We start from the raw sequence: 25,544 nt of genomic DNA, 5'->3' as shown, positions 1-25,544 counted from the left end.
ACTATAAACTTTTGTGCAATGAAAAGGTTCCATGAATGTAAACGGTTCTTCATTTAACCATACTGTCTATGTCAATAAAGAACCTTTAGTTTTAAGAGTGTATTGCACACTGTGTCCAGAAAAGCAAGCAAATAAAATAGAAAGTAACATTGATTTTGTTCAGACGCACCATACACAGAGAATTAAGAAATATGTTTTTATTAAACATACATTTTACAAATTAATTTTCTTCATTCTTGTTCGCAATTAGCATGCACATTGACTCACATAGAAAAACAAACATAAGCACACAAGTGCAGTCATAATTACATTATTTCACACACACGCACACACACACACACACACACACACACACACACACACACACACACACACACACACACACAGGTCCCTGCGAAAAACTTGGCCGGTGGTCACGCAGTCTGAAAGTCTCTGACACTGTTAACCTACAGAGAGCAGAAAATGAGGGATTAAAAGATGAAAATATGAACAAAAATGAATAAAAATAAACAAGTCTCCAACAAATTTCATTAGGGTTATTTAACATAAATATATTGTTCAAATTTGGTTAGAAAGGCACCAGGTACAATACTCTAAACTAAAGTAATAGTCCTCAAGCCAAAGTTAACGATACAGGACTTTGTTTTACGTAAAATACCAGCAGTTTGTGCATCACTGATACACTAGTTGCTTCAAGCTAGTTTATTTACAGATCAAGTTACATCATACAGTTAGTATAACTTTATTTAGAGTTTCTGCATACAGTCCTACAAGCATCGACTAGTTATGCTTGATAAAACGATGTGCTTACCAAAGGTGGTGATGAATTAATTCTGAAACCAACTAATGAAGTATGTGCAGACACCCTGGAGACTTTTCCAGCAGTATTCCTCTGCCATCTTGGTTGCTTGACTCTCCTCTGCCACAGTGGGTCTCGCTGTGATGGTCTTTGCAGGTTTACGTGGATGAACAGGCTTGGAAACGACGGGCTTGACTGGTTTGGAGGCTGGTTTGGCTGGTTGCTGTGGTTTAGGCTGCTGCTTGTGGCCGGGAGGTTTGGTAGGGGTGATGCTGGTCTTGACGTGCTGCTGTTGCTTTTGCTGGTTCTTAGAAGCCTGGGTAGGTTTTGGAAAGGCGATTTTGGGCCATGAGGCATTGAACACCATTTGGACCTCATCAGAAGCAGAGCGGCACATCTGCGGCTTGTAGACCCGTGGTCCCTGGCAGGCGTTGTGGAGCTTCTTCATGTCCCACATGATCTGAGTGAAAAAATGGCGAGGGTTGTTGTTGTATGATCTGCAGAGGTTAGGCTTGCCCAAGAAATCGCACCAGTATGATTTGGCCTTGCTCTTGCAGGAGACACGCAGCTTGGTTGAGTTGGTCTGGCCAGAGATCACCATGGTGCAGGTATCTTTAGCTTTGGTGCTGAAACGAATTGGCTCATCCCAGATGCTTCCTTTCGGCTGCGGCTGTTGCTGCTGTCGGCTGTGTTGGGTGTTTTCGACGTGGTTAATGCTGTTCCCCTGGTTACTGCTGTTCTGAGCCTGAGCGTTGATGGCCCAAATGAAGGAGACCAGAAGGAGAGCAGCGCTGCATATGGCTCTCATGATGGAAGTGTAGAAGGGACTGAGCAGAAGGTGCAATGCTGGCTTTATAAATACAAGTCCTACAAAGGGGTCTTTGAGCAGGGCAGAGTGCACACATCCATCAAGACTGGGGGGCCTCTAGTCTCCAGTCTGGTGCGGCCTGAAAGAACTAATTGTAGGAAGAGACTTTAGAGAAGTGTGTGTGTATGAGCAATATACTCTATATGGGATCAGTGTGTAAGTGGTTTCAAGAGTGTAATATATCGCCTGTAATATAATAAATGCATGATCTAGTTACTATCTTGTACAGTATACTCTCAGAAAAAAAGGTACAAAAGCTGTCACTGGGACAGTACCCTTCAAAAGGGTTCTAATATGTACCATTTAGGTACTAATATGTACACGTTTGGTACCAATATGTACACGTTTGGTACCAATATGTACCTTTGAGGGACTTAAATGCACTCTTTAGGTACAAAGGTGTACCTTTTGAAAAGGTACCGCCACAGTGATAGCTTTTGTACCTTTTTTTCGGATCTCACTACAAATGTAACTATTTTACAAGGTGACGATTTCATTTGAATTTTTACAATCTGAATCATATGAAAGTAACATTTTTAGAAGAAAAAAAAAAAGAGTTAGCCTGAAGGTCCAAGGTTACACATAACCCTCAGTCGGGTGTGAGCAGACCTTATGAAAACGTACGAATGAGATCATACGATTTAGCCAATTTGACAAAACATAAAATAGTTATGAATTGCCATGAGACTGTGTAGGTATTTGTGTGTTTTGTGTAGAAGGTTTTGTGGTTCGGTTTCTTCTCTGAGTGTGTGTTGCTGGTTTGAGGCAGGGACATGGGTGTGGTTAGACTCATGGAACCTTCAGGGTCTTCATTATAAAATCATTCATGCTAACATAAGTGGGCTATTGACTATTGATGTGAAAGACATTTTAGTTTCACAAGAAGAGACAAGGAGAGTAATTCACCTGGAACCCATTTATGTTTTGTCGACTTCACCTTCAATGCGGTTAGTGTCTGGTTTACGTGACGTACATGTAGCTATACTATACTAGTGTGCTTTATGAGGAGTCATGGGAAATTTATATTTTTAAACAAAGACAGTCAATGAAAATGGCTGTGTACTTTTAGCTACCGCAGAGATCAGCTATACACATTTGACATTACAAGGAAAGGGAAAAAGAAAGAAAAAGTGAGTGTCGAAGGAAAGGTTTTGTGCACATCTTGTTTGCATCATGACACACACATCATATTTCAATACACACATGCTGTAAATCATAACTTTTAAATGCATGCGTGTAGTTTTCTACACTTCAAATCAACTTTTTAAACAAACCAAGCAAGCCAGATGTCTTTTCTGTCTACCAGAGTGATACTTTTGTAGGAATTACTTTATATCTAAACAAAAGAATATTTGACAAAATGCAAGTCATGAAGTAAATGCTCACCTCGTTAAATATTCTTTGTACAACAGGAAATCATGCATATTTCAGCATCTGAGAGAAAAAATGAAAATGCTGATGATGGTGAATGTCTTAACTGGAATAAAGAGGAGACCACGGCTGCGTTCAGTCCCGACAAAACGTTGCACAACGTTTTTTAAACAGAAACGGTGATGCGTTGAACACACTGTTCTGATGACGCAAGAGTTGCAACTATGGCAGCTGAGAAGGCCATTCTTTGTGTTATTTGTGAAGAATTTTCTGAGCCTGATGAAGTCGGTATAAATATGTGTTTAATACTACAAAATATGCCTGATGTTACAGTTACTGCACTTGCCGCCCAGAACAAAAGAGAACATCCCAGTCGAGTGAAGGGATTGCTGAAACTGAAATGGAAGCACACATCTTACCTAATTCAGAATAAAACACATCTATTTAGCCTCACATACTGACTTTATTTGTAGTTCATACTGTTTTAATACCCTGTATTTTCTTTCTCATTTTTAGGAAAAGCACTTAATTACCATTGTTTATTTCTATACCAAATGCCATACACTTACAATGAAGCTAAAAAATATAAACAACTACATCATTATGTTGATATCCTACATTTTTACAATAAAACTTACGACAAACATGTCTTCTAATATCCTCAGTTGTTGCGTATACCGAGCTGCATCGAACACATTTGTAAATTACTTTCCTTGAACCCATTGTGCGAGTTCACTTTAATACCGCGTGCTTTATATACATGTTGCTGCTGATTGGACTGCAGTTCTGACACACACACCAAACAAGAGAAAACGTATCTCAAACCCCGTTGCACACTGGTGCACGCCGTTTCCAGGAAACATGACGTTCAGCGTTCAACCAGGAAACCGTAGCAAAACGTTGCGCACCGTTTTGAACTTGAACGTGCCCCACATCATTCAATTAAATTATATTACATTGAAACATGGACACTTTTATAAAGAGCTTTTTTTTTCCAGGCCTAATAAAACTAGCAGTTGGGCCTATGAATAACAAACTAACAATAAAGAAAATGTATTTGTATAATTCCTAAATGTTTGTATTGAAATAGTCTACAATTTTCATAATTTTCTTTTGAATTCTGGCATTCAAATAACCATCCAGCATCTGTGACATTAAAACTCCGTCACTTCCGCGCTCAGTGTGTACCTGTAACCATAGTGACGAAACGGAAGGTGTTATCCGCGCTGATTGTTGTAGTAGAATACAGAGGTTAGTCGAAAAGTTTAAACCTGGTTGTTCATATTCGACAGTGGAGGACATTCAAAAGCGATGGATTCAGTACTTCTATACGGAGAAGCTGAAGGATATATTCAAAGTCTGGAGAAGATGTCACTGCGTGATATAGGAAGCCCAAGGTAAGTGAATCTGAATATCTAATATTAAAGTAACAACTAACGTTAAGACAAACACGTTCATGTAGAATACCCATGCCATCTAGCCTATAACTTTTGTGTGTGTGTGTGTGTGTGTGTGTGTGTGTGTGTGTGTGTGTGTGTGTGTGTGTGTGTGTGTGTGTCCTGGTAAACCCTACATTATTGGGACAAAATGTCTCCACACAAATATAGCAATATTCGAAATCCTTGTAAGTTACCGTTACTGGTGGGGAAATGTTTTGGTCCCCATGAGTAAAACAGCTTATAAATCATACAAGTTATTTATTTATTTATTTTTTGAAAATGTAAAACTGCAGTAAGTTTTCTGTGTAGAAGTGGATAGAATATACAGTTTATACAGTATACAAATCATTATGACTATGGAGAGTCCCCATAAAACATGAAAACACGTGTGTGTGTGTGTGTGTGTGTGCGTGTGTGTGCGTGTGTGTGTGTGTGTGTGTGTACAGGTGGTTTCGCCAACATGAGTTCATTGAGAAGCTGAATATGCAAGCTATTCTGAATGCCAGTGCCAATCAGGAGGAATTCGTAAAAGACCTCTTTGTTTCTCTTGGAAAGGTAATTGTTTATCGGTCTAATTTGTTGGGGAAAGTGGGTTAATGTGCCACTTTCATGTAAACATTTACTGAGCACAATTACAAATAAATGATAAAAATAGACTAGCCTACCCTTACGAAAAAGAAGTATACTTCAAGTTAATTTTATGAAGTATACTTAAGTAATGTTCAAGTATATTTTTAAGTATACTTTATTTAGTAAGTATACTAAATATCAATGTGTACTTGTAGTAAACTTGTAAGTGTACTATTTCAATACTGCTTGGGACTAAATTGGCCCACTTTATACGTTTAAGTGTACTATACGTGTAAGAGTAGTAAACTAAGTACACAACTAGGTTTCTCAGTTGTAATGCATCTGTACAACAAGTGAACGTATACGTATACTAGTAGTTTACTATTTAATACAAGTAGTAGCCTACATTTTTTAGTTCATGAAGTGCACACTGAAGTGTACTCTCAGTAAACTACTAGTTTAGTAGTTTATACTGCAAGTATAGCCTACTTGTAAGTTTTCTTTAAGTGAACATAACATTATACTTATAGTTTACTATTTATATATTATTTTTGCACTTGCAGTATACTACTATGTTCAAATGTAGATATTATTTTTTATCATTTTCAACAATGATAATAATACAACACGTTTCTTGAACACCAGTTCACCACATGGATCATGTGAAACTGAATACTGGAATAATGGCTGCTGAAAATGCAGCTTTTTATATTAAAATGGTAATAATATTTTAAATATGACTGTTTTTACTGTATTTTTGATCAAATAAGTGCAGCCCAGGTAAACAAGAGACTTCTTTTGATAATATGATCAATCTTACTGCCCCCATTCAAAATTATGAATGGTAATAAATTTGTGTGTGTGTGTGTGTGTGCTCAATCATCACTTCATCATTGATCAACTTTCCCACTGGCACATCTTATCATACTCCCACATAAATATTTTGAAAAAGCTAATTTTTTTTGCATACACCGATGAAAACATGTAAATGACTTTTTCCAGATACCCACACTGATACATGCAATGATACTTACAGAAGTCTGGAAACATAAAGTGTTTCCCATAATTTGCAAACTCCAGGACTTTAATCCAAAGAGTACGTTTCTGCTGTATATGGTGGTAAGTAGACTCAGCTTCAAATGACCTAGTTTTCAAAACCATGCCAGGCTTTTATTTAAATACATTTTCTTCTACTCTCTGTGGGTCATTGCATTTTCTACTAATTTCAGATTCACCATGAAGCTACCACTATAAACCTGCTGGAGACAATTATGTACCACAAGGTAAGCACATATTCACTGAGAAAAGAGGTTTTTATATATCTAGATTTGTAATTTTGTAAAAAAAAAAAAAAAATTTGTATTGTTTGCACCGAAAGTAGATGGCCTAGAAACTTAAGACCACATTATGATATGGTGATAATATGAGAATGCATAAATGTTGATGTGTGTTACACGTGCAGGAGTCCAGTGAAGCTGCTGATGATAGTGTACTTGATTTAGTCGATTACTGTCATCGCAAACTCACACTTCTGGCAGGACGTTCTGTCTCTGGAGAGATCCCAACTAAGGACCGAATTACACACACACAGCTCTTAGACACAGGATCTGTGCAGGTAAAGAACACTTAAGGCCCATTCACACCAAGGACAATAACTGTAAAGATAAAGATATTGTTCTAAATATAAAAGAATAGCAAAGTTCATATCACAATAATGGCACTGAGAAACGATGATTGCTGGAATCACTTGCAGAACCATTTATTTTCCAGCTGATAACGATAAAAACAATGACAGCCAATCAGAATCCATCCTGCTTAGCTTGAACATTTAAAGTGGCAGATGACTCAATTGGAGCACGCACTTAGAATAAACAGAACATTATCGTCTGCTGATGTGATAGCTAATATAGTTATCGTTATAGTTATTGTTCTTGGTGTGAACGGGCCTTTACTCGTGAAAGTTAAATGTAGCTGTTATGTTTTTACCAAAACATGCATCTAATGTTCTGAGCATTACAGCAAATGTTAATTTAACTCATTATCAAAAGCCTAATTTACATTAGATTTACCAGAACTTGTACAATGGTTTGTTGCAGGATCTGCAAAAACAAAGTGACATGTTAGAGTTTGAAATCTCTATCAAGGCTCTGTCAGTACTGTGCTACATCACCGATCACATTGAGAGGTATTACAACTACTGGTTATTTAAAGAGACGTTATTAAACATTTTACATAAAACAAATGATAAAAAATATACATTTTACAAACAAATAAATTATAAAATATATTTACATATGTTTAAATACATATGTTTACTAATGGATGCTGAAATTTCCCCTTCTAATGTAGTTTGAGTTTGAGTGTGCTGTCGAGGATGCTGTGCACTCATAATATGCCTTGTGTGCTGGTTCAGTTGGTGGAAAATTGCCCCTGGAACAGAGGTTAGTGTGTTTTAAACATATGTATGATCATATATTTATTTTCTTTTTCATTCAAGAACCTCACACAATCAGAATACATAGGAATCAAATTACAGAACACCAGCAATTGACCCAATACTAAGCTCTGTCCCCTTTGTGCTCACTCAGGGAAGCTTTACACAATGTCACATAGGAATGGATCAAATAGTTTCATGAGCTGCACATTTTTCAGGAAAAGTACTCATAAAGTGGGACAAAATTGAATTGAGAAAAATCATATGCAGAGTTATAGGCTGGAAATACTGTCTGCTTAAATCTATCCAAACACTTCTATAGATTTACATTAGAAAAGAGCAAAGGCTTGTCTATATGGAAGGTTATTGTGACTCGCAATTCTGAATTTCTTGCAATTCCAGGTTTATAACTTGAAATTCTAACTTTTTTCTTGCAATTGCAAGTTTATATCTAGCAATTCTGACTTTATTTCTCGCAATAACAAGTTAATATCTTGCAACTGAGAATAAAAAAAGTCAGAAATGTGAGATGTATGTTACCTTTTTTATTTTTTATTCCATTGTGGAAACAAGCTTCCACACTTGTCTGATAATATGACGGACAGCAACATTTATTAAAGAAATAGTTCACCCAAAAAGGAAAATTATCCCATAACACAATTGGTGTTTTATTAAATAAAATCATGCATTGAATGGCATTAAATAGAGACGTTTTTTAGAGCTTCAAAAACTTGGGCACTATTTAGTTGCATTACAAAGCTGGGAAGGATATTATTTAATATAACTCCGTTTGTGTTTGGCTGAAAGAAGAAAGTCATATACACCTAGAAAGAAATGAGGGTGAAATAATTATTAATTTTTGGGTGAACTATTTTTTTAAGGTAGAATTGGTAGGTACATTTTTTTCTCCCATGTAGGTACTCTGGAGAAATACACAGAGGGGAGGTGGAGGCCCGTCCTGCCTGAAGATCAGCTAAAGTTAAATAAACATGATGGCCAGGTGTGGATGGCTTTACTGAACCTGATACTCAAACCAGACTGCCAAAGAAAATATCATTTCAATAGCTTTAACAAAGCACAACTTTTAAAGGTAAGACTTTACATAGTTGGGGAAATATCATTGCAGGCAGAGCCATTATAGTGTTTCTGTTGTGTTTTGAATAGATGAATACAAACATACCTGCATACTGAGACAATACCAGTTTAATAATATATTTATGAAACACAAAATATCAAAAGAAGAGGCAATTATCCCACTTTATTCCATCTATCTTTATGCCTCTTTATATGCCTCTGTGTGCAGCTTTGTGGGTTTTTGACAGATGTTGTGATAGATCAGTTACCAAACCTACTTGATCTCAAGCAATTCCTCAGTCAACTTGCTGTCACAGATCCAGTGGCCCCCAAACATGATCTAATCCTGGAACAGGTACTCCAGCAAATGCACACACATACAGATTAAAAGTTTGGGGTCAGTAATATTTTTTTAAATAAATTAATACTTTTATTCAGCATAGATTCATTAAATTGTTCAAAAGTGACAGATTTTTACATTGATAAGATGTAAATTCTATTTCAAATAAATGCTGTTCTTTTGAACTTTCTATTCTATTTCATAGAATCCTGAAAAAGATGCAGGGCTGTTTTCAACATTGATAATAATAAGAAATGTTTCTTGACCACCAAATCAGCATCAGCATATTAGAATAATTTCTGAAGGCTCAAGTTATGGCTGCTGATTATTCAGCTTTGCCATCAAAGGAATAAAATACATTTTAAATATATAATGGAAACCAGCTATTTTAAATAGTAATTATATGTCACAATATTACTGTTTTTACTTTATTTTGATTAAAGAAATGCAGCCTGGGTGAGCATAGTAGACGTCTTTCAAAAACATACAAAAATATCACTCACCCTAACTTTTGAACAGTAGATTATAACATGTCCATTTGGTCACATAAGACAAAATTAACAAAAACAAAACTTTCTCATTCATTTAGGTACCAGAGATATGGAATAATATTGTAATGGAGAACAGCAACAAGTGGAAAGCCATAGCTAAATTCCAAGTGACACATGTTTTTAACCCCTCTGAAAGTGAATTAAGAGAACAAGCTAGCAGGTGAGAATTGATGTGTATCTGGAAATTTCTATTGTAAGGGATGAGAAGATGAGGTGCAGTTATAAAATGTTAGTCTAACAGTATGTGTATATTCTGTATAAATACCAAGTTCTGTCATGAAACTGATGGGTCCTTAATGCAACTTGATGACATTTACATCGTTTACTACACTTAAGTGCGTTTGCACATTCTGATTGTTTCCTGTTGCATCTGCAGCCAATGAGCTTGGTGTTCAACATTTCAATAGCTGGTTAGCGTTTACTATAGCAGTTTGCAGCATGATTCAGAGTTCCCATTCAGTCAGTCACTATGCATTACGTCAGTGAATGACGAATTGGGATCGTGCCTGAGAGTCCTATCACCTTCGGGTGTTAACATCTATGGCTTAACCTGGCTGAGATGAGGAAAGCCGCCAAATTTCGCTTTCTTGACTCCCCCATCTCCCAGGCTGGGCCTCTTCGGCGACGCCATCGAGAACTTTGCCCAGCAGTTCTTGGTGGTACAGAAGCAGATGAAGGCGATAGCCCACATCCTGCCCAGGCGGGCCGCTGCTGCTTCCACCCACCCACCAGCGGCAGTCCCTCCGCTTGTTTGCCGTCGAGGGCTGGTTATTCTCAACAGATGCCTCCACCACCGGCTGGGGTGCTGTGTGCAACGGGCATGCTGCCTCGGGCTCCTGGACAGGACCTCGACTGCAGTGGCATATCAATTGCCTCGAGTTGCTAGCAGTACACCTTGCACTCCGCTGTTTTTTTCCATTGTTGTGGGGCAAGTATGTACTGGTCCGTATGGACAACACATCGACCGTTGCGTACATCAACCGTTAAGGTGGTCTGCGCTCCGGTCGCATGTCGCAACTCGCAGCTGGAGCTTCCAGGTGAACCTGGTTCCTTTCGGGTACCAGTGTTTCATTCGGGGCTCCGGCGGATGACGCCATGTCGCTCACAGCGTCACAAGGCGGGCTTGATTCCTCTGGCGATGAGGGTTCGGCCTCCCTCGGGAGTGCCAGCGTTGCCCGAGTCGGATCCAGAGCTGACGGCCATGCTTGCCCGGGCAGCTGAGAGCATCGGGTTGGAGTGGCGCACGCCGCCCTCCCCAGAGCGCTCAAGGCTGGACGATTGGTTCTTGGGGGTGGGCCCCCAGTACCTTTCTTCCCAGAGGTGCATCAAGAGGTCACCAGGTCGTGGAAGTCCCCGTTGACTTCTCGCAGCCCGGCGGCGTCCTCCACCTTCTCTTCCCTCTACGGCGCGGCAGCCAACAGGTACACTGTGGTCCCCCCGGTGGAGTGCGCTGTGGCGATGCAATTGTGTCCCCAGAGCGCCTCCACCTGGCGTGGTGATCCAAAGCACCACTCCAAGGCCAAAACCTATAGAGCTGTGGGGCAGGCCGCCTCCGCTCTGCATGCCATGGCCATCCTTCAAGTCCATCAGGCGAAGGTGCTCAGGGACATGCACGAGGGAAGGGCTAAACCGGGGCTCATGCAAGAGCTGCGCACTGCCACCGACCTCGCTATATGGGCGACGAAGGTCACTGCGTGATCCCTGGGTCAGGTGATGTCCACATGTGTGGTCCAGGAACGACATCTATGGCTCAACCTGGCTGATATGCGGCAGGCTGAGAGAACTCGTTTTCTCAACTCCCCCATATCCCAGGCTGGGCTCTTTGGCGGTGCATTTGAGGACTTCGCCCAACTGTTCTCGGCCACCCAGATGCAGACTGAGGCGATAAAGCATATCCTGCCCCGATGGCCAGCTGCTGCCTCCACCCAACCATCAGTGCAGCCCCCTCAGTCTGCTTCCCGCAGAGGCCGCCCTCCTGCGGCTCCCGCCCCTCGCCCAAGCAGCTGCCTTCACCCAGGCCGAAGCAAGGAGGTGGTCGCAGGAAGGCCGCACAGCTAAGCGGTGCTCCTGAGATGGGCAGCTCGGAGCTAGGGCACAATTCTTTAGCAGGATCACTCCTTCCCCTGGTGGAGGGCCGGGGGAGAATCTTTTGTTTTCCTTCCTCCGCCGCTGGCCTCACGGTTGGTGACACCTTAAAACTGTTAAAGAAAGAGCTGTCTCCCCTTCCTCTGAGCCCCAAGAGGCTGCGGATGGCAGTGTGTGACGCTATGCCTCGCCACTCTCGTCCCCTTCTGTTGCCAGTCCCCTGTCAGAGCAGGCCGCCGCGGAACGCTCGTTCTTTCCTGGCCTCCACTGTCAGGAACTTGACCACGCCCCCACACCAGGACGCTACGCCTCCCATGTCTGGGCCGGTCGTTCTGCTTCACTGCCTCATCGTAGGTACGCCTGTAGTTCCAATGACCCCGCTGGTTCAGTTTTTGGGAGCCTGGCTAGAGCTTCCCAGTCTGTCCCGCTGGCTCGCTCGAACGTTCAGGCTCCGGGGAGTCCGCTATACCATGGTGGGTGGCAATGCCCCTGTCATGCGTGTGGAGGTCGCCACCCTACTGGCGAAGGGTGCGATCGAGACCGGAGATGGGCATGAGAACTGGGCACGTTCCGGGTGCTAGTCACGCAGGCCTGCCGTCAAACCTTCACCCAGTGGTCGAACCTCTCTTTTCTACGGGCCGGGGTGCCCTTAGACTGAGTTTCCAGGCATGTTGTTGTGTCAACAGATGCCTCCACCACAGGTTGGGGTGCTATGTGCTCCTGGACAGGACCCCAGCGCCTATGGCATTTCAATTGCCTCGAGTTGCTGGCCGTACGTTTAGCTCTGCACCGTTTTCGGACGTTGCTGGAGGGCAAGCACGTACTGGTCCTTTCAGACAATATGATGACAGTAGCGTACATCAACCATCAGTGTGGTCTACGCTCCCACCGTATGTCGCAACTCGCATGCCATCTCCTCTTATGGAGTCAGAAGCATCTGAGGTCGCTTCGAGCCATTCACATCCCGGGAAAGCTGAATCGTGCAGTCGACGAGCTCTCACGACTACGGCCTTATCCCGGGGAATGGAGACTCTATCTCCAGACGGTTCAGCTGATTTGGGAACAGTTCGGCGACGCACAGGTAGATCTGTTTGCCTACCCAGACACAGGCACAGGTCCTGTGCAAGATCAGGGAAGACAAGGAGCAGGTCCTTTTGGTTGCGCCTCATTGGCCCACCCGGACTTGGTTCTCCGAACTGTTGCTCCTCGCGAAAGCCCCTCCCTGGCCAATCCCTCTGAGGAAGGACCTCCTTTCTCAGAGACGGGGCACCCTTTGGCACCCGCGTCCCGATCTCTGGAACCTGCACGTGTGGGTCCTGGACGGAACGCGGAAGGTTTGAGTACCCTACCACCTCAGGTGGTGACTACCATCACTTCACCTAGAGCCTTGTCCACGAGACACGACTATGCTCTGAAGTGGAACCTCTTCGTCACCTGGTGTTCTTCTCGCAGAGAAGATCCCAGAAAATGCCTGATCAGGTCTGTGCTCTCCTTCCTCCAAGAAGGGTTGGAACGAAGGCTGTCTCCTTCCACCCTGAAGGTTTATGTGGCTGTGATCTCTGTGCACCACAACATTGTGGGGTCTAAGATGGTAGGACAGCATGACCTGGTCATCAGGTTCCTTAGGGGGGCCAGGAGGTTAAATCCTCCCCGCCCCCCTAATATGCCCTCTTGGGACCTCGCAGTGGTTCTATCTGCACTGCAGAGAGCTCTCTTCGAGCCATTGCACTCAGCTGAGCTTAAGTACCTCTCTATGAAGACGGTGCTCCTGGTTGCTTTGGCCTCCATCAAGAGGGTAGGGGGCCTGCAGGCATTTTCGTTTGATGAAGCGTGCCTGGAATTCGGGCCGGCTAACTCTCACCTCATCTTGAGACCCCGGCCTGGATATGTGCCTAAGGTTCCCACCACTTCTTTCAGGGATCAGGCGGTTAACCTGCAAGCGCTGCCCTTGGAGGAGGCAGACCCAGCCTTGGCACTGCTCTGTCCAGTATGCGCCCTTTGTGCTTACATAGACAGAATGCGGTGTTTCAGGACCTCAGACCAGCTCTTTGTCTGTTTCGGTGGGAAGCTGAAGGGAAAGGCTCTCTCCAAGCAGAGGTTGTCTCACTGGATAGTGGACGCCATTGTCTTGACTTACCAGGTGCAGGGCGTGCCATGCCCCCTAGGGGTGAATGTACACTCCACCAGGAGTGTGGCTTCCTCCTGGGCTCTAGCGCATGGCACCTCGCTAACAGACATCTGTAGAGCTGCAGGCTGGGCGACACCTAACACTTTCGCGAGATTCTACAGTCTCCATGTAGAGCCAGTGTCCTCTTGTGTACTCGCTTCCAGTAGCCAGTAAGTAGAACCTGCTCGGTGTCATCTCTTGCTGCGCCATTCCACTCCACGGACTGGATACGTGCGCTATTTTACTCAGATGAGTTCTCGATAGACCTGAGTTCCTCCTGCACTGTTGATGCCATCACCAGAGTGCATGCCTGGTTGGTCAGCCCTCGTGATCGGTTAGGTGCCTCCATGTGCATGGTTCCCCCGTTGGGCAACCCCCAATACCGTGTATTTCCACAGTAAGTCTCCTGCGAGCACATGTTTTCCCTCGGCAAGAACTCTCTTGAAACTTTCCACCCTGCGGGCTGGATACCTCTGAGTTCTCCATATGCATCCCGTACTCGGGTCATATGTGTATTCTAAGTCCTCCCTGCGGGTAGGCGCTGTGTCACATATTCCATCTGGGATACCAGTGTACCTTGGTATTCTTGCGTTAGCCTGGCCCTTCACTCGTGCTAACCTCATGACAAGGAGCTGGGGCTTGCGCAGGACACTGGAAGACAGCCGCATTGGCGAGATTAGATTGGGACCCCCATTTCGTCAGTCACTGACGTAACTCGTAGTGACTGACTGAAAGGGAACGTCTCGGTTACGTATGTAACCCTTGTTCCCTGAAGGAGGGAACGGAGACGTCGCGATGCAAATTCTGCAGACCCATGGTATTTTCATACCAATGGCTCGTTTTCTAATAACTCGAAGTTGATACGGCTCTCTAGTGAAACCCCCATTTCGTCAGTCACTGACGTAGGGAACGGAGGCGTTACGTCCTGCCGCCACAATTGAGCAACTGAAAACTGCTCGGCTCCTCAGCGAAAACTTAGTGACTCTCTGCACACTTCCTATATACCTGCAGCACGGGGCGTGGTTCGCGATGCAAATCTCACTTGCCAATGTCCATTGGCTATTTCTGTTTACACTCAAAGATGATAGGGCTCTCAGGCGCAATCCCAATTCGTTAGTCACTGACTTTAACATTGTCATATCCATTACCATGCTAAAAATATTTTGAGAGTTGTCATGGTAAATTTGTTTATCTGCGCCCTTCTGATTAGGTTGTCTCAAACATATAATCTGGATGTGATGGAGAATCTAATCCCAGACAAACCTAAGTGTGGAGCCTGTGGAAGAATGGGTGCAAAACGCTGCTCCCGCTGTCAGGGAGAGTGGTATTGCAACAGGTAAAGCAACACATGTTGGTTTTCTGACAAAATTGATTGGTTTTTCTTTATGTTACTAATCAATTCTTTACTATAGTAATGTCCTTCATTTATAAACTAGATGAACAGCAGAGTAATAAATTATAATTACCCTTTCATGTTTTGGCTTTGTCGGTATTTGTTCAGGATTATATGATTGTTAATAATTCCATTTGTCTGGTATTTCTCTGTAGAGAGTGTCAGGTGAAACACTGGCCCAAGCACAAGCCTGCATGCAAACTCATGGCAGAGGCCATACAAAGACTGCAGGAGAAACTGAACATCAGCAGCTGAATTATAGCACCGCTAAATGAAAGGGATGGTGAGAGTGATGCTGTGGGATTCAGAAGTGCATAAGAACACATCCACTATGAACTGTCATATTTAATGGACACTAATGGAAAAGGACAAAAAGATGCAAGAAACTGTTCCTGACAGTCTTCTTTCATTAGCTGTTCTATGTTTGTATATTGGGTTGAAAAAGAGTAAATAGATCATTCCTAATGAAAGCTTTCATATGTAAACATATTCTTTGTAAATGCATGCTCATAAAACTATTATTTGCACACATTGTTAAATCGATTGATTGATAACTGTTACAATATAACCATTATTCTCACATGTTGTTATTAAATGAACTGAATAAACTGCTAAAATATATTTGAGATCCAATCAGTTTGATTTTTACTGACAACATTATTGCATTTGTTGTAAAGGACTTTATTTTGTGGAACACAAAAAGAAGAAACTTTGAACAATTTCCTTGCCACTATTTTCCATGCAGTTACAATGAATGTTGTCTGGAGCTTTTTTAGCAAACATTAGTCCTTTCTTAAAATGGATGCAAAAGCACAATACATTCAGGATCGATTCTTATATTTGTACCTTTTACAAAGCACACCACAAACCATTTTAAGCTGATAGTTTTATTGTAACTTTCACACAGCCTCCATATTGCAGTGGGATCCCACGTTACCCTGTCACGTAAAAAACAAAACACTTGGTACAAGTGCATGTGAGTCTCAAAAAATGGGTGACAACAAGACCTTGGAAATCTGTACTTTACCACTTCCAAAGAACAAAGGCCATGAGAGAGACGTTAGGGTTTGTGAAAATCAGTAATAGATGTAACAGATTTGGAACTTAACAGTTTGAATTTCATTCACAAACCCTTTTTCTAATATAAGAAAAAATATTTGGTTTGTACAATAGTGCACTATGTAGAATTGTATGACCACTGTATGCTGTACTGAGACATGCATTTTTAGAAATTACACACACTGGATATTTAAAACTATTTTCATTATTTTGATGTGGACTCACAAAAATATGCAAGACACTCAAAAGAAGAAAACAGAAATACAACAGAAACACAAAATCTTTACTCAAGATTAACTGATCTATAATAGTCATTTGTTTTGGTTATACTATTTTAAGGTGTCCTTGTTACAGTTTAATTTAGTACTGTATTTAAATATTTTAAGTACTAAGTAATAATAATTAACAACATGTACTTACTATAGGGTTAATGTTCAGAGTAGGATTGGGTTTATGGTTAGCTATATGTAATTATGCATAATTTACTGTTGTTATTACTACAGTAAATACATGCATCGTGTAACAAGGACACAAAAATAAAGATTTTTAGTTGTGTAGTTGTCTTGTATCAAAAGTACTGACATTTCAAACAAACAGGATCAATCAGTCTTTTAGGACATTGGCTTCCGATAATTTATCTTTATAGAGTCTTTTCCAGTGCATTTAACATTCATTTAGCAAATAGGTTTTCTTCTACTAAGAAACAATTCTGAAACTAATACTTGATTCATTCATTGAACAATAAAATGTAGAAAAAAAGTAACTTTCACAAAAGAACAGAAAAGATAACTTGATAAATGAAGTACTTCACTTTTCTACTGTAAATACTTCAGAATCTGCTTTGACCATCAAACTTGGGATGTTTGGTTCAGAAACACCATTTCATGGTTTCATAATCAAGAACCATCGATACAATATCACAGTGCACAGACTGATATCACAGACCTTTTTTTTCCCCTTTATATCGCCTTAAAATGTTAAAAAGACCTGTACAAAATCTAGATGTACTCACAATTATGTCTAAAGGATGTGTTTTATAAAATAAGATATTAACAAAATACATACAAAACTTTCAAAACCATATTGAAAGTGTAAAAAAATAACACGTTGTTGTTTACCATGTATGATGAATTGTATGTAGAATAGCTTGAGATTCTTCAGTTAAGGTCTGAGTCGGACGTGTTAGAAACTGGAATAAACATTTTCCCTTTTTTCCTGTCTTCATTGTCTTCCTCAGAATCTGACTTAAAGACAATCCCTGACAACAAAAAAAACAAAACAAATATAAATTTAGACTTGGGAAAAATACATTCAAGCCTTAAAAGCTTGAGATACTGTAACATGCGACAGAATGTGATTGTCTTACCTGGCTAAACTCTATTTAGCTCCAGTTCTCAGCACCACTGTAAAAAAAGAAGAAGAATTCACTAAGACTCCACAAAAATGACAGTACTTCCAGTTTCTTCATTTATACAAAGATGAAGAGTCAGGTAAAAACGTATCAAAGGTGGAGGAGTGACAGGAAGTCATGCAATGCTACATTAACAGAGTGACCTGTTACTGGAAGAACATGTGAAAGATCAGTGACAACAAAAATGATTTCGGTGAAACAGGAATGTGTCACACCAGTGGCAGAACAGAGTCCGTAAGTTACTTTATGAATCATGCACACGACTGTAGAACATGGAATAATTGTGAATTCTTGATGGGTACAAATATGTGTGACATGGAAAGATGGAAAGAAGGAACGAATGAGCACAAAGTGAGAAAAATTCCAGTTCAGACATCAGCAGTAAAAGAAGCAGAATCAACAAGAGGAACACTGACATGAACGAATGTGTTTGTTTGATAGAGGATATGTATGGATATAATGCAAAGATAGAAGAAATTATGGATGAACAGATAAACTGCTGAAAGGTTTTGTACCTGTAGGCTGCATGTACGGTTGCATACCCCCGGTGAAAGTGTTTATGTGTGTGTGAATTTGTGTCACCAGTCAGGCTGTCTCGGAGGGGCAGAGGCCCGAGGATACCACCTCATTGTGTCATAGGATGGATAGCTGAAAAAAAGACAGGTTCGTTTTGAATAAACCTTTAGAGTTTTGAAAGTTTGGAATGGCGGTATAGATTGGTCAGATCTAAAAAAAAAAAAAATGTGGTCTTTAGTTTAGCTTCAAAAAAAGCACAGAAAACTGTCATGCAGAGGAGGGCTGCGTCCGAAACCTAAAAATGCTGCATTCGGAGGATGCATTGCAAGGAAGGAAGGCATCAAAGCATGTCCGAATCCAATGTTAGCTGAGAAACCTTCATCTGATCGATTTTTGAAGGCAGCATAGATGTATAGTTCGCTTTCTTTGATATCCCACAATCCTGTGTGTTCCATTCTGTGACAGTCGAGCTAAAAAAGAAAGATGGCGTCTGAAAGTTGCGGTTTGTGTTTTTGACCAATGGTTTCCACTTTTGATGTCATTTACAATTGTAGTAATAAAATATTGTCTTAGTTTTCACCAAAGCTCGCTCTATTTTGCAGTAGATCATTAAACGGTTACGTTGCCTCAGAAGTCTGTCCGAAATCAAACTAAGTTTATCGGATAGGGCAGTGAGGCAAAGTCAGCTGAATACGTTTTCGGACGCAGCCGATATATATGGATAGAGATGCATGCTGAGAAACGAATGTCATGCTATTACACAGTTCAATATTTGTAAGGCATAAATCATTTTTAAAAATGTATGAATTTTATATGTATGAAATGTGTTTTTGATTGATTTAGTAAGATTTCATAATGAATTATAACAGATCAATCAAAACAAGTAGGGATCCACCGACATAAAAACTATGCTGATAGTTACATGACATCTATTCTTGCTTTTGCCAATGAAACAATACGATTATACACATCTATGCTATTTTGTGTTTTTTTGTAATTTAACACAAATGTTAATGCCAAGTATGGTGTTAAAAATATATATTAAATTTAAAACTGAATATTTTAAATATAAAAAAAACTTTGCAAGATTTACAATGTTAATAGTCAGTGAAAAGGGCCCATATAGTACATACTCATATTGGTTCATGCACACAATTGATTACTATAGACATTTAGCTACGACTGAAGATTTCAGCATGCAAAGAGATGAAGAGGTGGAACAAACTCTACCTGCTCATCACGGGGTTGTTTATGCCATATAAAGGCTCGCTATGATAACCACTGACAACAACATCCACATTACTGTAAAACAGTGAATGTAAAAGTAAACATCAACTGCTTGTAAAATTAACATGAGATGTATGAAGGAAAGAGAACAGTTCATAGAGTGAAAAAAATATATAAAGATAATATTGAAGGTTTCAAAGATGCAATGATAAGATGAAAAGTCAAAAAATTTAAAAGATGAGAAAATGGAAAGAAGAAGTGGTTGGTTATCAGAACAAGAAAAGGAGAATATGGAAATGAAGAGTGGAAGTTGAGGAAGAGACATAAGATGACTCTAAAAGAAGGAAAGAAAGTTGTTTCAAACACCTGTGGAGTGAAAGTCATTCTTGAATCTTGGTAAAAGATTTTCAGTTTAGCTGCAGTTTCTTTTAGAAAAAGCTTGATCCGTTTTATAAGGCCATATTTCACTTCACATAAGACAGGTAGATGGACCTAAATTCAGCAATTATAAACTCACTCATCATAGACGTCCTCAGTGTCCATCCTGCGGTAGAATTTGGCAAGTTTTACCGACATGATAATGCTGGGAATGAGTAACATACAGCATCCTCCCAGACCAAACCAGAATGTGTTCTAAAACACACAAATGCACAAGAGAACACATTAGCATAAATGTCCATAAACATCTCACATAAATGCTTCTTTAAACACATAAAAAGTGTCCTCATAGGTTTTAACTTTAAATATGAAAAAGGAATATGTGACCATACATACACTAACATTCAAAAGTCTAAGGTCAGTAAGAAATATTCGTCAAGGATGCATTAAATTGATCAGAAGTGACAGTAGAGACATTACAAAAAAATTCTATTTTAAATTAATGCTGTTCTTTTGAACTTTCTATTCATTAAATAATGGCGAAAATCAGTGTCACAGTTCTGACAAAAATATCGAGCACCAAATAAGCATATTAGGATGAAAATTTAGCTTTGTCATCACACAAATAAGTTACATTTTAAAATGTATAGGGCTGTCAAACGATTAATCGCGATTAATCGCATCCAAAATAAAAGTTTGTTTTTACTTAATACATGTGTGTGTACGGTGTATAATTATTTTCTATATATAAATACACACACATGCATGTATATATTTAAGAAATATTTGCATATATATACTGTGTATATATATTTATATTATATAGAATTTATATTATATATAAATATTTTATATATAAATAACACATTTTCTTAAATATATATGCATGTGTGTGTATTTATATATAGAAAATAATTATACTCCGTACACAGACATAAATTATGTAAACACAAACTTTTATTTTGGATGCGATTAATCGCGATTAATCGTTTGACAGCCCTAAAATAGAAAACAGTTATTTTAAATTGTAATAATATTTCACAATATTACTGTTTTTACTGTATGCTTAATCAAATAAAGCAGCCTTGGTGAGAATAAGGAACGTCTTTCAAAACTATTAAAATGACTGTTTACATAATCAGTGCTTTTTCTATCCTCATCTAACGCTCATCTTGTTGTCGAGGTGTGATAAATCTCTCTGTTAAATGGATTGATATTGGAGAATATTGGGGATATTCTGTGTATAGTAGTAAACAACAACAACATTGTACAACATAAATGTCAACACCTTACCATAAGATTTTACAGATACACCTTTTTAACATTAACTAAGATTAATAAGTGCTTAACAAGTATTTTTAGTTCATGTAACTAATGTAGTTAACTAATGCTAACAAATGGAACCTTATTGTAAAGTGTTACCACATAAATGTCAATACTGTACATAATAGGCCAATTCACACTGCACAGGCAAATGGCAACAAACACCAACAAACAAGTTGTCCGTTGGATTTAGAATTTTACGAAAAATAATGTTCATAACTGCCCAACAGTCACAGACAAACGCTGATTGAACATATTCAGTCGGGTGAAAACAAACCCCGACCAAAGGCAACAGACGGCGATAGGGGTAACACACTGATCCGACAAAACACAACAAACCTGTTTGTTGGCGTTTGTTGTGTGGTGAGAACTGGCTTTTAGAATTCTGATATCGCAGACAGTGTCTGTCAAGTTCCAAACGTGACATAAAGCACCATAGAAGCAGACCATACGACTAATGTGATATATTCCAAGTATTAAAAAGAGCATTGTGTTTTTGATTTTTTTTTTTAAAGAAAAGAAAAGAAAGTTAAATGGGTTTGGAACTAATTGAGAGAGAGTAAATGACAATTTAAAAAAATTTTTTTGAAAATTTAACAGCAGAAATCAGAGCCTAGGAAGTACCCAATTACATGGCTCTGTTAATGTGAGTGTGTGTATTTGCCTTTGGATTGTATATTTCTGTAAGTTCATAGATTTGTTCACACACACACACACCAGCACACACACTGCAATAACATCTCCCTTCCGCTGCACCTGGGGGCTCAGAGTGTGAACAGTGACAATCTTGTTCTGCTCTGTGTGTGTGTGTGTGTGTGCGTGTGTGCGTGCGTGCGTGTGTGTGTGTGTGTTGGGGGACATTTATGCATATGCTGCATATATTCAAGGGTATATTCAGTAAGGATCTCTTGGGTTCTTGCATGTGCTATATGTTTTAAAACAGTTTTATACATCTTACCACTGAGTCTACAATGAAGCTGCAGGCTACGATCTCTAGCGAGTCCACAATGTTGCTGATGGGCTTGCACTGGGCAACCTCCATTTCCAGCTGCACATACACACATTAGTATATAACTGATTAGTTGCAGTGTACATGACAAAGTGCTGCTCTTAAAGGAAAATGCTGGACTTTGTCTTATCTTAGCATACTCACTGAGTGCTTGACCCACACCGTATATTGTGAAAAGTATCCCACAATGTTCTTAATGAATTTGTCAGTCTCCTGTGACATTTTTAACAATACAAAAATTGTTAAAAAAAAAAAAAACATAACAGAGCATTTGAAAACTGAGCTATTACAAAATAAATACTTTTTTCTTCATTAGTATTTCATCCAGTAAAAAATCGAAACGCCTTTAAAACAAAATAAATGTACTTGTTTACAGAGAATATATCTTCAATTAATATTTTTTTCCCCCCACATTACACCGTTTGTTTAAATTGTTTGTGTTTTAGGCTTAAATCTCATAAAATAATGAATGTGGTTTATTCTTAAAATAAGAAAAATAACCAAATTCAAGATATGGTCTCTAAAAACAAGTCTCAATGTCTTATGCAATTGGCTTCTCAAGTAAAAGTATCTTGTTTTAATGATGTTTCGATTTTTATTTATTTATTTTACTGGAAAACATGTAATAATTAAGATCTACTGTATGCGGTATGTATCTATGGATCAAGATTTACCATTAGTAAATTAATACATTTTGAAAAAATGAAACGCGTATTTGTACCTGTTTGACCACATGAGAGACATTGTTGGAGATGAGATACTCTGCTACCTCGATGGCATTCAGGACATTTGTCACTTTAATCTAGAGGGGGAAAAAAGTGAGAAATATTAATAATTCTTCACATACTAATTATACAGAGTCTCTAAAATGTATATGGACACATTATCCACTCCTAACCATGTATAAATGTAATTTCATTATCTATATTAAAATCAAGAGGCATTTATTTTATAGAAAGATGTTGTGTGTTTTTACTGGACTTACAGGTAGTTCTCTGGATGTTTTCTGAAGGAGTTTGATGCTTTGACTTAGAGTGCCCTACAAGAAAAAAACACATACATTCTACTTAAGTAAATATATAAATAAATACTATTTGAATCTCTTATAATCTGGTCAACCCCTCCATGAGTTACTGGTTTCTCCTATGATTCTTATTCTATTAGATCTTTTTAGTAAGTCATGCTCCAGCGTGTTCTTTTGAATTAAATTCTTTAGTCATTGCAACACAATTTCACAGCAAAAATTGCTGACAAATCACACAGTACAAACACAATGATTAAAAAGAAGACACTTAAACAGACTTGCAAACACAAACATTTACAAAACACTTCTGAACTACTAAAGTTGTTCACATTACTGAAACACATTTTTTACAAAGTACATCTATTTTTGTTTAGTCACGTCACATGATACCAGCTGTTGGCTTACCCTTGCTTTCACAAATTTCTTTGGGTCCATTTGAAAAAATAGAATAAAGAATAAACCTTAGAATAAAACTTTCTGTGTCCTCATAAACCAAATGGCTTCGAACATTTTTTATTCAAATTCAAAAAATGACAAAAGTTTTCTGTGAAGCTTATGTTTCCCGTAAACCATACCAGTTTGTGTGTTTGTTTATATATCTTAAGTACTTATCAATATTTTGGGGACAAATTTGCAATAATAAGTGAGTTAAATCTGACAAAGCCTCCTTTTGAGGATGTCCTCATATGTAAAAAGTAGGGCTGTCAAAAGATTAATCGCGATTAATCGCATCCAAAATAAAAGTTTGTTTTTAATAATATATGTGTGTGTACTGTGTATAATTAAATTTGTATATATAAATACACACACATGCATGTATATATTTAAGAAAAATGTGTTATTTATATATAAAAAAAATATATTTATATATGATATAAATAAACTATATAAATATATATACAGTATATGTATGCAAATATTTCTTAAATATATACATGAATGTGTGTGTATTTATATATACAAAATAATTATACACAGTACACACACATATATTATGTAAACACAAACTTTTATTTTGGATGCGATTAATCGCGATTAATCTTTTGACAGCCCTAGTAAAAAGGTATAAAATAATAATTATTATTGTAAAAATGCCCTGTTAGTGTTAGAGTCTGGGTTATAGAATTGTATTAATTAATTAACTAGCTGTATAATAACAACAGTATAAGTCTAAGTAAATGGTTTGTGGTGTGGTGTGTGTGTGGTTCAGGTATTCCCTACATCATGGGGACAAACTGTTCTTATTCGTACTTACAATATCAGAAAACAGCTTCTAAATCATATTAAATTATGCTTTTTGAAAATTTAGTTTGTGTGTGTGTGTGTGTGTGTGTGTGTGTGTGTGTGTGTGTGTGTGTGTGTGTGTGTGTGTGTGTGTGTGTGTGTGTGTGTGTGTGTGTGTTTTACCATAGCCTGCTCCATTGGCACCACTTGATCTTTGTGGATCTGTCTGATACTGCTGGCATGACCCTTGAGCGCATTCTCAAGAGCCCCACGTCGCTAAGAAAGAAAGTAGGAAAGAGATACATTGAAAATGTATAGAATTGTCCCACCCCAAAACACTTCAAAAAACAACAACAACAAAAAACACTTTCACTAGTTTATAATAAACAAACATTTTCACCACATCTTTAACATCATTTTGTGTTGTAAATGAACAGTTTGGAATAAAATGTAAAACACAATAAACGTACTAAGGCTAATTTCAGAACTAGCATTTTATTCATACGAAATTGAATTTAATAATACATTTAAATATTAAATTCAATTTTATTTAGTTATTGTGATATTGTTAGTCGAAACTTGTAATTTGTGAAAATTGGTACAAATAATTTTCAGATAAATATGGTCTATGCTTATTTCACTCTTTGTTTAGATAATAGATTTAAAAATGTTATATTTTATGATGAATATTTATATTTTAAGATCTGGTCTGGGTCAAGGGTAAAATATCATTCTACTGTAAAATGCATAAACTTGCAATACTACAGGTAGAGTTTGACTTATTTGTTAACTATAAACAATGTCTATTAACGAATAAGCTCACTTCTCAGACTAACATTTTATGCCCAAGTGCTGTAAAAGGCCCTCAGTCATATTCCCATAAGCACACGCACACACTGCAGCTCCACACATCCTGTAGCTGTGTGTTTTCACCTCATGAATGCAGTGCCTGTGTCCCTCTACACTGGAGGGGAGATCGCCATATAAAGTTTCAAAATGTTCCAGAGACTGACCACTCAGTGTTAACTGACATGACTCACTTTAAAACATTGAGTAAATAATATCTGACCTACTGAACTGCTAATATCTGAACATGTTATAAAATAAGACACTAACTGGCTGGCATTTCTACCAGTTGAAAGTGATTAATTTGTATTTGACTCACCAGTTGGTCTGCTTGAGCTTCAAGTTCATTTGCGTAGGACAAAAGATCCACAACCGTCACTCCTTTGTTCACCTGTCAATGAAATCATCCTTTTAGTGTGTTCAACCGTTGTGCCTG

The 25,544-nt window shown here is 38.9% G+C and overlaps 3 protein-coding genes across 7 annotated transcripts in view; 1 reads left to right on the top strand and 2 right to left on the bottom strand.

The window, feature by feature from the left end:
- Positions 1-173: 173 nt before the first annotated feature.
- fgfbp2b (fibroblast growth factor binding protein 2b) lies at positions 174-3,219 on the bottom strand. Its single transcript, XM_079850432.1, has 3 exons — positions 3,054-3,219; positions 812-1,755; positions 174-446 (listed from the first exon to the last, which is right to left on the bottom strand). The coding sequence occupies exon 2, from the start codon at positions 1,605-1,607 to the stop codon at positions 828-830; it is 780 nt and encodes a 259-aa protein (XP_079706558.1). The 5' UTR covers positions 1,608-1,755; positions 3,054-3,219; the 3' UTR covers positions 174-446; positions 812-827.
- Positions 3,220-4,234: 1,015 nt separating this feature from the next.
- Positions 4,235-15,704, top strand: zmynd10 (zinc finger, MYND-type containing 10). The gene is made up of 12 exons (XM_079850418.1): positions 4,235-4,435; positions 4,924-5,032; positions 6,050-6,166; positions 6,277-6,330; positions 6,510-6,662; positions 7,144-7,232; positions 7,397-7,488; positions 8,399-8,571; positions 8,785-8,910; positions 9,485-9,606; positions 14,909-15,034; positions 15,247-15,704. Exons 1-12 carry the CDS (start codon positions 4,350-4,352, stop codon positions 15,344-15,346), a joined length of 1,347 nt encoding a protein of 448 aa, XP_079706544.1. The 5' UTR covers positions 4,235-4,349; the 3' UTR covers positions 15,347-15,704.
- An 11-nt stretch (positions 15,705-15,715) lies between these two features.
- The window catches only part of prom1b (prominin 1 b), a 36,618-nt gene continuing 26,789 nt past the window's right edge, over positions 15,716-25,544 (bottom strand). Inside the window, exons 17-28 of one of the 5 annotated variants that reach the window (XM_079850370.1) lie at positions 25,428-25,499; positions 24,446-24,538; positions 23,444-23,461; positions 23,000-23,053; positions 22,736-22,816; positions 22,159-22,227; positions 21,964-22,053; positions 19,822-19,937; positions 19,308-19,379; positions 18,077-18,209; positions 17,517-17,553; positions 15,968-17,408 (exon numbers count right to left, since the gene is read on the bottom strand). In XM_079850370.1, the coding sequence (XP_079706496.1) occupies positions 18,140-18,209; positions 19,308-19,379; positions 19,822-19,937; positions 21,964-22,053; positions 22,159-22,227; positions 22,736-22,816; positions 23,000-23,053; positions 23,444-23,461; positions 24,446-24,538; positions 25,428-25,499 (735 nt within the window). In that variant the 3' untranslated portion in view covers positions 15,968-17,408; positions 17,517-17,553; positions 18,077-18,139. Of the gene's footprint in view, positions 17,409-17,516; positions 17,554-18,076; positions 18,210-19,307; positions 19,380-19,821; positions 19,938-21,963; positions 22,054-22,158; positions 22,228-22,735; positions 22,817-22,999; positions 23,054-23,443; positions 23,462-24,445; positions 24,539-25,427; positions 25,500-25,544 lie in introns of all 5 variants that reach the window. The other 4 variants (XM_079850371.1, XM_079850373.1, XM_079850372.1 and 1 more) reach the window with 4 other exon arrangements.

This window comes from Squalius cephalus, assembly GCF_949319135.1.
Source record: "Squalius cephalus genome assembly, chromosome: 2".
Lineage (NCBI taxonomy): Eukaryota > Metazoa > Chordata > Actinopteri > Cypriniformes > Leuciscidae > Squalius > Squalius cephalus.
This window is presented reverse-complemented; position numbering and strand designations above follow the sequence as displayed.

Excerpts from the sequence above, each read along its gene's own strand:
- fgfbp2b (XM_079850432.1), bottom strand. The coding sequence starts at position 1,607 with ATGAGAGCCATATGCAGCGCTGCTCTCCTTCTGGTCTCCTTCATTTGG.
- zmynd10 (XM_079850418.1), top strand. The coding sequence starts at position 4,350 with ATGGATTCAGTACTTCTATACGGAGAAGCTGAAGGATATATTCAAAGT. Across the intron at positions 6,663-7,143 it reads TAGACACAGGATCTGTGCAG|GATCTGCAAAAACAAAGTGA; the intron begins GTAAAGAACACT and ends GGTTTGTTGCAG. Across the intron at positions 9,607-14,908 it reads TTAAGAGAACAAGCTAGCAG|GTTGTCTCAAACATATAATC; the intron begins GTGAGAATTGAT and ends CCTTCTGATTAG.